Source organism: Neoarius graeffei, chromosome 9 (assembly GCF_027579695.1).
Source record: "Neoarius graeffei isolate fNeoGra1 chromosome 9, fNeoGra1.pri, whole genome shotgun sequence".
Classification (NCBI taxonomy): domain Eukaryota; kingdom Metazoa; phylum Chordata; class Actinopteri; order Siluriformes; family Ariidae; genus Neoarius; species Neoarius graeffei.
In genome coordinates, this window is record NC_083577.1 from 83491955 (window position 1) to 83506472 (window position 14518).

Consider the following 14518-nt stretch of genomic DNA (forward strand, 5'->3'; position numbering starts at 1 on the left):
GCCACCACCATGTTTCACAGTGGGGATGGTGTGTGCAGGGTGATGAGCAGTGTTAGTTTTCTGCCACACATAGCCCTTTGCATTTAGGCCAAAAAGTTCAACTTTGGTCTCATCTGACCAAAGCACCTTCTTCCACATGTTTATTGTGTCCCCTACATGGCTTCTGGCAAACTGCAAACGGGACGTCTTATGCCTGTCTTTCAACAATGGCTTTCTTCTTGCCACTCTTCCAGAAAGGCCAGGTTTGTGGAGTGTACGACTTATAGTTGTCCTGTGCACAGATTCTCCCACCTGAGCTGTGGATTTCTGCAGCTCCTCCAGAGTGATCATGGGCCTCTTGGCTGCTTCTCTGACCAGTACTCTCCTTGCTCGTTCTGTCAGTTTAGGTGGACGGCCATGTCTTGGTAGGTTTGCAGTTGTGCCATACTTTTTCCATTTTTGAATGATGGATTGAACAGTGCTTCTTGAGATGTTCGGAGCTTGGGATATTTTTTTATAGCCTAACCCTGCTTTAAACTTCTCCAGAACTTTATCCCTGACCTGTCTGGTGAGTTCTTTGGTCTTCATGATGCTGTTTGTTCTTCAGTGTTCTCTAACAAACCACTGAGGCCTTCACAGAACAAGTGTATTTATGCTGAGAGTAAATTACACACAGTAGGACTCTATTAACTAATTAGATGACTTCTGAAGGCAATTGATTGCACTGGATTGTATTTAGAGGTATCAGAGTACAGGGGGTTGAATACTAATGCACACCACATTTTTCAGATTTTTATTTGTTTAAAATTTTGAAGACCATTTATCATTTTCGTTTCACTTCACAATTATGTGCTACTCTGTGTTGGTCTATCACATAAAATCTCAATAAAAAACTTTTAAGTTCGTGGTTGTAAGGTGGAAAAATGTGAAAAAGTTCAAGGGGTATGAATACTTTTGCAAGGCACTGTAAACTGCTTTCTACAGCTGCACTTTTTTTTTTTTTTTAATTCAAACTAACCAGTAAATACCATACAGCCAATCAGGTAGCAAGTTTAAGTCATCCAGTCAGAACAGCAGTAAAGTAAATGGTACCTGTAAATCTTTTTAACCTGTATTTGACTCCATGTTCAAGTCCTTATCTGAGTCTCCCTGATAATCTGCCCAAGTATCACAGGTGGAGTTAAAAAGCATGGCTGATTTTTCATCATTAATAAGGGGGATCCTAACGTATCATCAGCTGTGTCCAAAGAAGGAAATGTAGTTGGTTTTTTGGTCAGTAATATACAACTCAACTTTCAGAAACCATGAAAATCTTTCACACAAATGCAATGGAAATTGTTTTATTTACGTTAACCATGTTTTGGCAGTTTAACAATAGTGCTTTAGGGGAAGCCAGCTGGTTAGAGAAGCAGCTTTGGGACCAAAAGGTCACCGGTTCGATTCCCTGGACCAGCAGGAATGGCTGAAGTGCCCTTGAGCAAGGCACCTAACCCCCAACTGCTCCAGCAAGAGTGCCTTGTGTCTGATTAGCCAAAGAAAAATGATTATCAAATTAAAAATGATAGAAAATAAAGATTATCAGTTTGGGTGGTAGACTGGCCAAAACAAACAAAAACAAAATAATAGTAGTGGTGACTCAGTGGTTAAAGGCTTTAGGTTACTTATCAGTAGGTTGGGGGTTCAAGTCCCAGCACTTCCATACTACCACTTGATCAAGGCCCTTAATCCTCAACTACTCACCTGTATAAATGAGATAAATGTAAGTTGCTCTGGATGAAAGTATCTGGCAAATGCCATACAATGTACCAAATGTGGCAAAAATCAATCTGTCTACAGATGTATAAAACCTTGCTTGTTAAGTGTATTTTGCTCATGTGTCATGCCTGGATCATGTTGTCCAGGTCCACAGTGCTGTTGCACCTCGTTTGGAATCTTTAAAGCTTTAAAGTCAAGTCAAGTTTATTTTTATAGCGCTTTTAACAATAGACATTGTCGCAAAGTAGCTTTACAGAAAATTAAAGACTTTAAACATGAGATAATTTTATCCCTAATCTATCCCCAATGATCAAGCCTGTGGTGACAGTGGCAAGGGAAAAACTCCCTCAGACAACACGCGGAAGAAACCTCGAAAGGAACCAGACTCAAAAGGGAACCCATCCTCATCTGGGTGATAACAGACAACATGATTATAAATAACTCGCTTCTATAACAGTGTCCTATAGAGTCACAAAGTATAGCTGTGTCACCAGGAAATTCATTATAGTTTTAACACAAAGTCTGTTTTGTTGAAGTTATAAACTGTTCACTGATGGAAACTTGAGTGCAAAACTGTTCATGACAACTGCAGTTAGCAAGTTAAAGGAGAACTGAAGTCATTTTTAAACTTGCTTTATTTCTTAATTAACGTGTTATTCAATTACGTTTTCGGTTTTAGTAACCTTATTTTGTGACTTGTATTGGCAACTAATTGCAATTAAATATTATACTTATCGGCCTATTCAGTTTTTAGCCGTGTTGAATTTAGTTCGTTTGGTCCACGGCAGGCGTCGCTTATCCGTGCGATCTTCACGAGACTTGTGCGAGACTTCGAAACGTGAAGTGTCAGCCAGGTGTCAGTGCCGCCATTTTGAAAACTGTTTTCCAAATGAAATGTTGCACAAAAATGAGTTTAAATGATGATTACTGCCTACTTTTTTCAAACTTTCCTGATTGCTATCAAAACAAACAAAACTTCCGGCTTGATTACATCAGCGTTCAAAAGAGGGCAACATCTTTTGACAACATTGGCAGGTGTTGGTCACTTTGATTTCTGCTGTACATTTTACTTCCATCCTACGATGTCTTGCACAATGACTCTCGTTTACAGCCATTGCTTTGACATATGGACTGATATATTACAGAGCATAATCAAACACTCATAACTTGCTATAGCAGCGACAAAATAGCGATCAAAAATGCATTCCTATATTTAATAAAATGAGAAATAGAATTTTGATAATAAAAAATTTGCCTTCAGTTCTCCTTTAACTGTAGCCCTCAGACATAAAAGCATTACTGTAAGTGTCCAGAGCGTCTCCCAAGTGCGATTTTCGACTGTTCATATGGGGCCGTCCTCTACAGGAGCAATGTGATGAGACTCCAGCCAGACATAGGGCATCAGGATGGATCAGGCAGGTCCGAGGAGCAGAAGAGGTCAGCATCACGGTCTCAGGATTGATGTGTAACTCAGAGGGACAGACAGAGTGGGGGGATACAGTTTCTTCCTTTTCAGTTTTGGGGTAAAAGCCTGCAGTTTTTAGAACTATATATAACAGAAAATGACAAAACTTTACCTTGTGGAGGGTTTTCCCAGGCAACACAGTAAATCAAAAAATTAGCATGAAAGCAGGAAGTTCATTTAATTTCTGAAAAAGATGCTTAGCTTATCGTAAATACATGACTGTCGTTGCCTCCAAATAAACAGCAGGGTTAGAGAATACCCAGTAATAGTGATGATTAAGTGTTTAACGCCATCTGATGCTGTGGTGCGTTGTATGTGGCTCATATGCTCCTGGTGAATGACCTGTCTTGCTGGAAGCTGGCTGAATGCCAGGAAAAACCGGCAGCTGTACAGCCAATAGTTACAGGAAGCTTCAATAGCTCAACCATTATGTCCTTTGCTTGCCTTTGTGTATGTGAGTTCAGCTCATTCTTGCTTTCATTCTCAACCATCACGTTTTCGTCACTCTTTTATTTTCGCAACAATAATGTTCCCCCCTGACACCCCTCCACACACATTGTCTTTTCTGTCCTCTCCTTCTTACATTTTCTTTGTCTTTCTTCCCAGTGGAAGGGATGAAGGTGGTGGAGATTGAGAAATGTCGCAGTGACATTAAGAAGCTGAGGGAGGAGATGGCCTCCAGGAACAACAGGTCTGTGTCTGTCCACCTTACAGCAACATCTCAGCCTCTACTGAAATGTCCTTAAGTGATATCAGGATGAGCAATTAGGAGATAGCTATTGGGGTGCAATAAAGGTCTTTTATATTGAGGGTGGCAACTGAACAAATCAAAGCTGACTTATTAACGATTGCAGCCCAAAAGGGGTAATGATTAAAAATTTTCCCACTGACCTGTTCATAGTGTTGTACGACAAGAGAAAGCAATTTGACGTAAATGACACCACCAGAATGCTTGCCAGTTAAGTAAGCTTTTGGTTGATCAAATTCCTCCTGACCAGAAGACCAAGGATACAAAAGATTATTCACAAGTACAACAGTCACTGCACGTCAATGATTCATCAGTAAGGACTGAAATAACATGTTAATTAAGGATTAAAGGATTAAAAGGATACTGTGTCCAGGCTAAAAACACAACTTGTACATCCTTTAGGGACCATAAGGCACAAAAACCAAATGTGGTGCTAGGTCAGCTCAAAACTACAGTGCCTTGCAAAAGTATTCATCCCCCTTTGTGTTTGTCCTGTTTTGTCGCATTACAAGCTTGAATTAAAATGGATTTTTGGAGGATTAGCACCATTTGATTTACACAACATGCCTACCACTTTAAAGGTGAACATTGTTGTTTTATTGTGACATAAATAATAATTAAGATGAAAAAACAGAAATCTGGATTGTGGATAGGTATTCATCCCCTTTCGTATGAAACCCCTAAATAAGAGCTGGTCCAACCGATTCACTTCATAAGTCACATAATTAGTTGATTAAGATCCACCTGTGTGCAATCAAAGTGTCATATGATGTCTGTATAAATCACCCTGTTCTGGAAGGACCCTGACTCTGCAACACTACTAAGCAAACAACATGTAAACCAAGGAGCCTCCAAACAGGTCAGAGACAAAGTTGTAGAGAAGTATAGATCAGGGTTGGGTTATAAAAACTTTGAATATCCCATGGAGCGCCATTAAATCCATTAGAGCAAAATGGAAAGAATATGGCACCACTAGAAACTGACAAGAGAAGGTCCCGCCCACCAAAACTCACAGACCGGGCAAGGAGGGCATTAATCAGAGATGCAACAAAGACACCAAAGATAACACTGAAGGAGCTGCAAGGATCCACAGCGGAGATGGGAGTATCTATCTGTCCATAGGACCACTTTAAGCCGTACACTCCACGGAGTGGGCGGGGCTTTATGGAAGAGTGGTCAGAAAAAGCCATTACTTAAGTCAGGGGTGTCCAAACTGATCCATAAAGGGCCGTGTGGCTGCAGGTTTTCATTCCAGCCATGCAGCAGCACACCTGATTTGGCTTATTCAATCAACTGACACACCCACCCTTTAATCAAGGGTGGGTGTGGCTGCAAGTATTTGACTGTGTGAAGACAGTTCAGTTGATTGAATGAGCCAAGTCAGGTGTCCTGCTGCATGGCTGGAATGAAAACCTGCAGCCACACGGCCCTTTATGGATCAGTTTGGACACCCCTGACTTAAGAAAACACGTTTGGAGTTTGCCCCACAGCATGTGGCAGACTCCCCAAACACATGGACGAAGATTCTCTGGGCAAATGAGACTAAAATTGATCTTTTTGGCCATCATGGGAAACACCATGTGTGGCACAAACCCAACACCCTGAGAACACCATCCCTACAGTGAAGCATGGTGGTGGCAGCATCATGCTGTGGGAATGGTTTTCATCTGCAGGGACAGGAAAGCTGGTCAGGACTGAAGGAAAGATGGATGGCACTAAATAGAGGTCAATTCTGGAGGAAAACCTGTTTGATTCAGCCAGAGGTTTGAGACTGGGATGAAGGTTCACGTTCCAGCAGGACAATGACCCTAAACATACTGCTAAAGCTACACTGGAGTGGTTTAAAGGGAAACATTGAAATGTCTTGGAATGGCCTAATCAAAGCCCAGACCTCAATCCAATTGAGAATCTGTGGCATAACTTGAAGATTACTGTACACCAATGCAACCCATCTAACTTGAAGGAGTTGGAGCAGCTATGCCAGCTTTGGGATGAATACTTTTGCAAGATACTGCACGTCCCCTAGGACATGGTATTCCCCAAGCACCCAAACAACTCCTTGGCCTTGTGCTATCACAGCAAATCAGGTGGGGTGCAAAGAGTCATAAAAACCATTATCCCAAATTAGGATTGGCACAGTCACCCTATTCAATTCATACCAATTAGCTCAATGGTGGTCGCAGGCTGTCAGTAGTGAGCAGATGATTATATTTGTGCTTAGGTGGCTCTTAATAAGGAAACTATTTCAGGAGAACTGCTTTAGCATCTTGATGAACTGACTAATGAACACATGCTCTCATACCTAAACATTCTCGTCAACGAGGCTGCTCTTTCCTTTTGGGTTTAGTTCAATAAGTTAATCAATACCTTTCTGATCAATCAGTATTGAGAATTTAACCGTGCTATGGTAAAGTGTACATTCTTAAACCATGTAGACGATCAGTCTCCTCAGTGTCTTCAGTGTTCTCACTAGAGCGCACTGTATGTCCTTCGCAGTAGTTTCCTGGATGACAACAAGAAGCTGACTCCTCGCAGAGATGTGCCTTCATACCCAAAGGTAAAACTACAATATTTAATCTTACTAATTTGTAGTTAATTCTCTGTCTTACACTGTGTGCACAATTATTAGGCAACATTTAGTGTGCAGAATTATTACGCAACTAAATGAAAAGCTCAAATTTTCCCATCTCACTTGTTAATTTAAATTTTTAGAGTAAATGTAACAAATAAAAAACTCAGAATTAACAAATAAACACTTTTGGCATTTCAAAAATATTCAGTGACCAATATAGCCACCCTTCTTTTCAATAACTGCCATCCATGGAGTCTGTTAGTTTTTTTATTTGTTGACGACCAACTTTTTGTGCAGCAGCAACCACAGCCTCCCGAATGCTGTTCAGAGTGGTGTACTGTCTTCCCTTACTCTAAATCTCACCTTTAAGAAGGGCCCACAAGTTCTCAATAGGGTTTGAGGAAGGGGGCCATGTCATTACTTGGTCATCTTTAAGGCCTTTGCTGGCTCGCCAAGTAGTGGGGTACTTGGATGCATGTGATGGTGTATTGTCCTGCATAAAAATCATGGCCTTCTTGAATGATGCAGACTTCTTCTTGCACCACTGCTTGAAGAATGTATCTTCTAGAAACTGGCAGTAGGTTTGGGAGTTGATTTTAAGTCCATCTTCAACCCGAAATGGTCCAACTAGCTCATCCTTAATAATAGCAGCCCATACCAGTATCCCTCCTCCACCTTGCTGGTGTCTGAGTCAAAGTGGTGCTGTGTGTCCATTAGTTATCCAGCCACGGGTCTATCCATCTGGTCCATCAAGAGTCACTCTCATTTTAACCGTCAATAAAACCTTTGAAAAATCTGTCTTCAGATATTTCTTGGCCCAATCTTGATGTTTCAACTTGTGAGTCTTGTTTAATGATGGTCGTGTTTCGGCCTTACTTACCTTGGCCATGTCTCTGAGCACCGAACACCTTGTCCTTCTGGACACTCCAGGTAGGTTGCAGTTCTGGAATATGGTGGCACTAGAGGATAAAGGGTTCCTGGTAGCTTCATGTTTAATCCTTCTCAAGTCTTTTGTGGTTAATTTGCATCTTTTCTTCTCCACACTTTTTTTTTGCGACCCTGTTGACTATTTACAACAAAACGTTTGATTGTTCTGTGGTCACGTTTCAATAGCTTAGCTATTTTAAGAGTGCTGCATCCCTCTGATAGGCATTTTACAATTTTTATCTTTTCAGTGTCTGTTAAATCTCTTTTTTGGCCCATTTGCCTGAGATAAAGAAGCTGCCTGATAATTATGCACACCTTAATATAGGGTGTTAATGGCTTTAAGCCACACCCTCCGTCATTACACAAATAATACCACCTGAGAATGTTTGAATCCAATTAGCATTCAAGTATATATAACTTGGGGTTGGATAATACAATATGCATTATCCATATGGTAGGGACAGAGTACTCACTTGCCTAATTATTGTGCACACAGTGTATTGGATCTACCCATGACACTTGAAATTATAAATAGGACATTCGTTATTGCTTTATTTTATTTTTATTTTATGAGGACACTAATCCTGTAGACGTAATCAGCAGACAAGATAAGCCTTGATGGGTTGTTTATGAGATAAATGGGCAGTTAGCCAGAAGAATATGAAAAGGTGAAGGACAGTTTGTACCAAGAAATTTATTACACTGCTAGTCATTGAACATTTCTTATGTTTTATGACAGTTTAAATACTACTGTAACCTCAGATCAAGTAAACATGTATATAGAGTAGCAATTAAATAAAGAAAGCTAAATCTGGATGTAACCGCTTGCTCTCAGATACTAATGTCACTCTAAATGAGTGCTTTATTTAAGTCAGGTGATCTTGAAGGGTAAACTAGTCAAAATATACTAAGCTCATCCAGACTGCTTTGTTACTTGTGATACATAAATACAGTGCTCAGCGTAAATGAGTGCACCCCCTTTGAAAAGTAACATTTTAAACAATATCTCAATGAACACAAACTATTTCCAAAATGTTGACAAGACAGAGTTTAATAGAACATCTGTTTAACTTATAACGGGAAAGTAAGGTTAATAATATAAACTTAGATTACACATTTTTCAGTTTTACTCAAATTAGGGTGGTGCAAAAATGAGTACACCCCACAACAACAACTACTAGATCTAGTACTTTGTATGGCCTCCATGATTTTTAATGACCGCACCAAGTCTTCTAGGCATGGAATGAACAAGTTGGCGACATTTTGCAACATCAATCTTTTTCCATTCTTCAACAGTGACCTCTTTTAGTGACTGGATGCTGGATGGAGAGTGATGCTCAACTTGTCTCTTCAGAATTCCCCAAAGAAAATAATTTCTTTCCACCACAAAGGTGAAGGCTACAAGAAGATCAGCAAAGCTTTACTTATCAGTCAGAATACTGTAGCAAAAGTGGTACAAAAATTTAAGAAAGATGGAACTGCAACCATCTCACAGAGATGTCCAGGTCGTCCACGGAAGTTAACACCTCGGCAGGAGCGTCTTCTGATGAGAAGGGTTGAAGAAAATCGGCATGCAAGTTCACTGCAGTTATCTAAAGAAGTAGAAAGCCAAACTGGGGAGACTATTTCCCATGACACAATACGGCATACACTGCAGAGGAATGGCATGCATGGATGCCGTCCACGAAAGAAGCCCTCGTAAAGCCCAGGCACAAAAAAGCCCGCCTAGAGTTTGCCAGGGCCCATGCTGACAAAGATGAAGACTACTGGGACTCTATACTCTGGAGTGTTGAGACCAAGATAAATGTTTTTTGGAACTGATGGCTTCAAAACTATATGGCGTCACAAAGATGAGGAATACAAAGAAAAATGCCTGGTGCCTACAGTGAAACATGGTGGTGGCAGTGTCCTTATGTGGGGCTGCATGAGTGCTGCTGGTGTCGGGGAGCTGCATTTCATTGATGGCATCATGAATTCACAGACGTATTGGTCTATACTGAAAGAGAAGATGCTACCATCACTCCGTGCCCTTGGTCGTTGTGCACTTTTCCAACATGACTAAACACACATCTAAGGCCACTGTTGGATTTCTGAAGAAGAACAGGGTGAAAGTGATTCAGTGGCCAAGTATGTCTCCTAATCTGAACCCAATCGAACACCTATGGGGAATTCTGAAGAGACCAGTTGAGCATCACTCTCCATCCAGCATCCAGTCACTAAAAGAGGTCATTGTTGAAGAATGGAAAAAGATTGATGTTGCAAAATGTCGCCAACTTGTTCATTCCATGCCTAGAAGACTTGGTGCGGTCATTAAAAATCATGGAGGCCATACAAAGTACTAGATGTAGTAGTTTTTATTGTGGGGTGTACTCATTTTTGCACCACCCTAATTTGAGTAAAACTGAAAAATGTGTAATCTAAGTTATATTATTAACCTTACTTTCATGTTATAAGTTAAACAGATGTTCTATTAAACTTTGTCTTGTCAACATTTTGGAAATTGTTTGTGTTCACTGAGATATTGTTTAAAATGTTACTTTTCAAAGGGGGTGCACTCATTTACGCTGAGCACTGTATATGGTGTACTACAAGTGCCTAATTAGAGTCATCAAGATTTTGGCATCTGATTTGATTAGACCTAGATTCCTTAAAAGCAAATTTCTCAATTAACTAAAAATTCATGATTCACTTAAAATTATTTTAAGGTTAGCTTCTCAGAGTATTTAAAAGAAGGTCGTTAAAACACAAATGCATAGTGTAACATAGTGTATTCATAGTGTAACATAGTGTATTCAAAGACTGTTTACAATGTAAACAGTGCATACAGTGTATACACCTATGACATGATTTGTAAGTCATATAGTGTGTTTGTGTCACGTCAGAATTATGAGATGATGGTTCAGATATTTTTTTTCTTTCTTTGAGCTACTCATATTTTCAGACTTGGAAATGAACAACATCTTAATTTCTTCCAGAGCCTAGAAAATGATGGGCATTAACAGTTTTAACAGATACATCCTGACATTTATTAATTTCTTCATCTTCAGTAAGCACTTCATCCTGGTTAGGGTAATGGTGAATCCTTGGAACGAGGTGGGAATTCACACTTAATCACACCTCGAATCAATTGAGAGTAACCAATCCATCTATCAGCATGCTTTTGTTGAGTGGAAGGAAAGGAAATGCATAGAGATCCAGTGAAATTCTTATTGCACCACCATGGTGTAGTGGTTAGCACTGTCGCCTCACAGCAAGAAGGTTCTGGGTTTGAGCCCAGTGGCCAACAGGGGCCTTTCTGTGTGGAGTTTGCATGTGTCTGCATGGGTTTCCTTCGGGTGCTCCATTTTTCCCCACAGTCCAAAGATATGCGGTTAGGTTAACATGGAGCGGCCTTAGGCTGAAGTGCCCTTGAGCAAGGCGCCAAACCCCCAACTGCTCCCCAGGTTCTGTAGCATAGCTGCCCACTGCTCTGGGTATGTGTGTGTGCTCATTGCTCACATGTTTGTGTTCACTGCTTCAGATGGGTTAAATGCAGAGGAGGAATTTCACTGTGCTTGAAAAGTTGTTCTTCTTCTTCTACCTATAGGTACCTAGCCCTAATTCCTGACAGTCACTTCTTCCAGCTTGTCCTACTTATGTGTGTGGGGTCGCTGCCATGTGTACCCTATTGATCCACATACAGTCCTTGAAAAAATCTCCCAGCCTTACTTGCCCAATGGGCGAGCAGCACCCAAAACATACTTGCCTGAAAAACAATTCCACTTGCTCAGAGCTTTATTTTATTTTGGAGAGGACAGAATGCAGTTGATTTTTTTTTCTTCGCTTCTTTCTGACTAAGGTTGTCCACGTAATCCGGTAGTTGAGCTTTTTTAGTTTAGTTTTCTTTGGACAACAGCAACAGACGCCGGACATCTCCGCTTGGCTTCAGTATATGAACTGCCAATCAGCGGGTCCCGTATGTGTTTACGATTTTTATGTCATGATTTACAACCAATGGGAGACACCTTTTATCAGCTGTCCACCAATCACAGGCTCCTGCGCCCCAATGGCGGTATGTTGATAAATATTTAGAAAATAAAAATTATGTCATTGCGAAATATATGAAACCATCAATATATATTGTATATACTGGTTAGATGTAAGGAACATTATTCAGTGATATTGTTTATTATTAACTCCAATCGTGATATAAAAGTTCCAAGTTTGACACCTGCCTGCTTCAGCCGCACTGCTGGCACACAATGTCCTTGACCCTTGTCACCCTTAGCCAATTGGTATAATTACACTACCATTCAAAAGTTTGGAGTCACTTTGAAATTTCCTTATTTTTGAAAGAAAAGCACTGTTCTTTTCAATGAAGATCACTTTAAACTAATCAGAAATCCACTCTATACATTGCTAATGTGGTAAATGACTATTCTAGCTGCAAATGTCTGGTTTTTGGTGCAATATCTCCATAGGTGTATAGAGGCCCATTTCCAGCAACTCTCACTCCAGTGTTCTAATGGTACAATGTGTTTGCTCATTGCCTCAGAAGGCTAATGGATGATTAGAAAACCCTTGTACAATCATGTTAGCACAGCTGAAAACAGTTGAGCTCTTTAGAGAAGCTATAAAACTGACCTTCCTTTGAGCAGATTGAGTTTCTGGAGCATCACATTTGTGGGGTCGATTAAATGCTCAAAATGGCCAGAAAAAATGTCTTGACTATATTTTCTATTCATTTTACAACTTATGGTGGGAAATAAAAGTGTGACTTTTCATGGAAAACACAAAATTGTCTGGGTGACCCCAAACTTTTGAACGGTAGTGTACATCATTACATGGGCCTCTCTGAGCTGAGCTTTTCCAGTACACTTGAACATACACATACTTTGATGAATTATAACCAAAAACAAGGAAATTTTAATGATTTCCTCAAAATATTTTTGTACTTTTATGTTGTCGTGCTGATGAATAAAACTTTTTAATGCATTTCCCGTGAAATGAGACGAGCTACTTTAGACTGGTTCCCTGCTCTCTTAGCGCAGAGTGAGCATACAGTCAATGTCTCTGACGCTTGGTAGGATTAATTTTATATGGGAACCAGTCTAGGAAAACAAGATTTTCGATAGACACAGGTGAACTTTGTTTTGAGGAGGAGTCAGATGCGTGATTCACTTTGCATAATAATAATAATAATAATAATAATAATAATAATAATAATTGAAATATGCTACTGCTGGACTGACAGTTCAAACCTGCATCACGGAGCGGTTGCCTGTGTTGCTTAGGTTGCCAGCACTAACTTTTGTCGTCCAATTGGACGATTACTATTAAAGTTTTACTCGTCCTTGCACAGACTTTAGTCGTCTCGGATGATCGGACATGCAGTTTTTCGAGCATTGACGTCATATTTATGAAGTGCAATAACTTTTAACTACCTTGATTTTACTTATTTATTTTTTCTATTTTTTTTTACATGACCAAATATTCTTGTTTTTATGTATGTTCTTGTTCTTATGTGTTTTTAATACACTTTTAGTTGTGGCACGTCAATTTAATTGTATGGGTGACTGTGTAATGACAGTAAAGGCTATCTTATCTTTTTTTTTTTTAAAGATATTTTTTTGGGCTTTTTGCACCTTTATTGGATAGGACAGCGTAGAGACAGGAAATGAGCGGGAGAGAGAGAGACGGGAAGGGATCGGGAAACGACCCCGGGCCGGAATCGAACCCGGGTCGCCCGCATTCATGGCATGGCGCCTTAACCACCTGAGCCACGACGCCCCAAGGCTATCTTATCTTATATTAATTGGAGCATAGTTTTACGCTGGATGCCCTTCTTGCCACAACCCTCCCATTTCCTTGGGAAACAGCCATTGGGCTTGGGAAACAACAATTCACACTTATGGACAATTTAGGCCAAGTTTACATTAGACCGTATCTGTCTCGTTTTCTTCGCGGATGCACTGTCCGTTTACATTAAAATGCCTGGAAACGCCGGGAAACGGGAATCCGCCAGGGTCCACGTATTCAATCCAGATCGTGTCTGGTCCGGTGCTGTGTAAACATTGAGATACGCGGATACACTGTGCTGAGCTCTAGCTGGCATCGTCATTGGACAACGTCACTGTGACATCCACCTTCCTGATTCGCTGGCGTTGGTCATGTGACGCGACTGCTGAAAAACGGCGCGGACTTCCGCCTTGTATCACCTTTCATTAAAGAGTATAAAAGTATGAAAATACTGCAAATACTGATGCAAATACTGCCCATTGTGTAGTTATGATTGTCTTTAGGCTTGCCATCCTTCCACTTCCAAGTGGTAAGTGACTTGCGCACAGCGGCTCAGTCCCGAATCACTGCTCGTGCACTTCACTCGCGCGCTCTGTGAGCTGCGCAGGGCCGGAGTGCGCACCCTCCAGAGGGCACTCGCTGTTCAGGGCGGAGTGATTTGGAGCGCAGCTGCTGAGGAGGAAGCGATGAGCCGCACTGACACATTTCTCAACTTACGTGCCGAATTAGTCATGTGATTAGCGTATCCGTGTATTGGCGTTGCTGTGTGCACACGAATCGTGTATTGGCGTTGCTGTGTGCACGCTAATCGTTTTTAAAAACGTTAATCTGATGATCCGCTGATACGGTCTAATGTAAACCCCACCTTAGAGTAGCCAGTTAACTTAACAGCATGTCTTTGGACTGTGGGGGAAACCAGAGCACCCAGAGGAAAACCACACAGACATGAGGAGAACATGCAAACTCCACACAGAAAGGCCCCCACTGGCCACTGGGCTCGAATCCAGAACCTTCTTGCTGTGAGGTGACAGTGCTTACCACTGCACCACAGTGATGCCCCCCCTAATTCCTGACATTATTCTCCTAATTAGTTTGAGGAAGTTCTTCTGGCAGCATTTGTTTATAACCTAACATCAAACACTACCAATTTGGATCTTTCTAAATTCCCTAGTAGTAGGAATGGGAAGCCATGGCCTAACGGTTATAGTAGCAGCTTTGGGACCAAAAGGTTGCTGGTTTGATTCCCCGGACCAGCAGGACTGGCTAAAGTGGCCTTGAGCAAGGCACCTCATCC

General features: G+C 40.9%; 1 protein-coding gene across 4 annotated transcripts in view; it reads left to right on the forward strand.

Annotated features, from left to right (window-relative positions):
- The window catches only part of pde9aa (phosphodiesterase 9aa), a 118199-nt gene that overhangs the window by 76683 nt on the left and 26998 nt on the right, over positions 1 to 14518 (forward strand). For all 4 annotated transcript variants that reach the window (XM_060930394.1, XM_060930393.1, XM_060930395.1 and 1 more), the window contains 2 exons: positions 3806 to 3890; positions 6444 to 6504. In XM_060930394.1, the coding sequence (XP_060786377.1) occupies positions 3806 to 3890; positions 6444 to 6504 (146 nt within the window). The remainder of the gene's footprint in view (positions 1 to 3805; positions 3891 to 6443; positions 6505 to 14518) is intronic.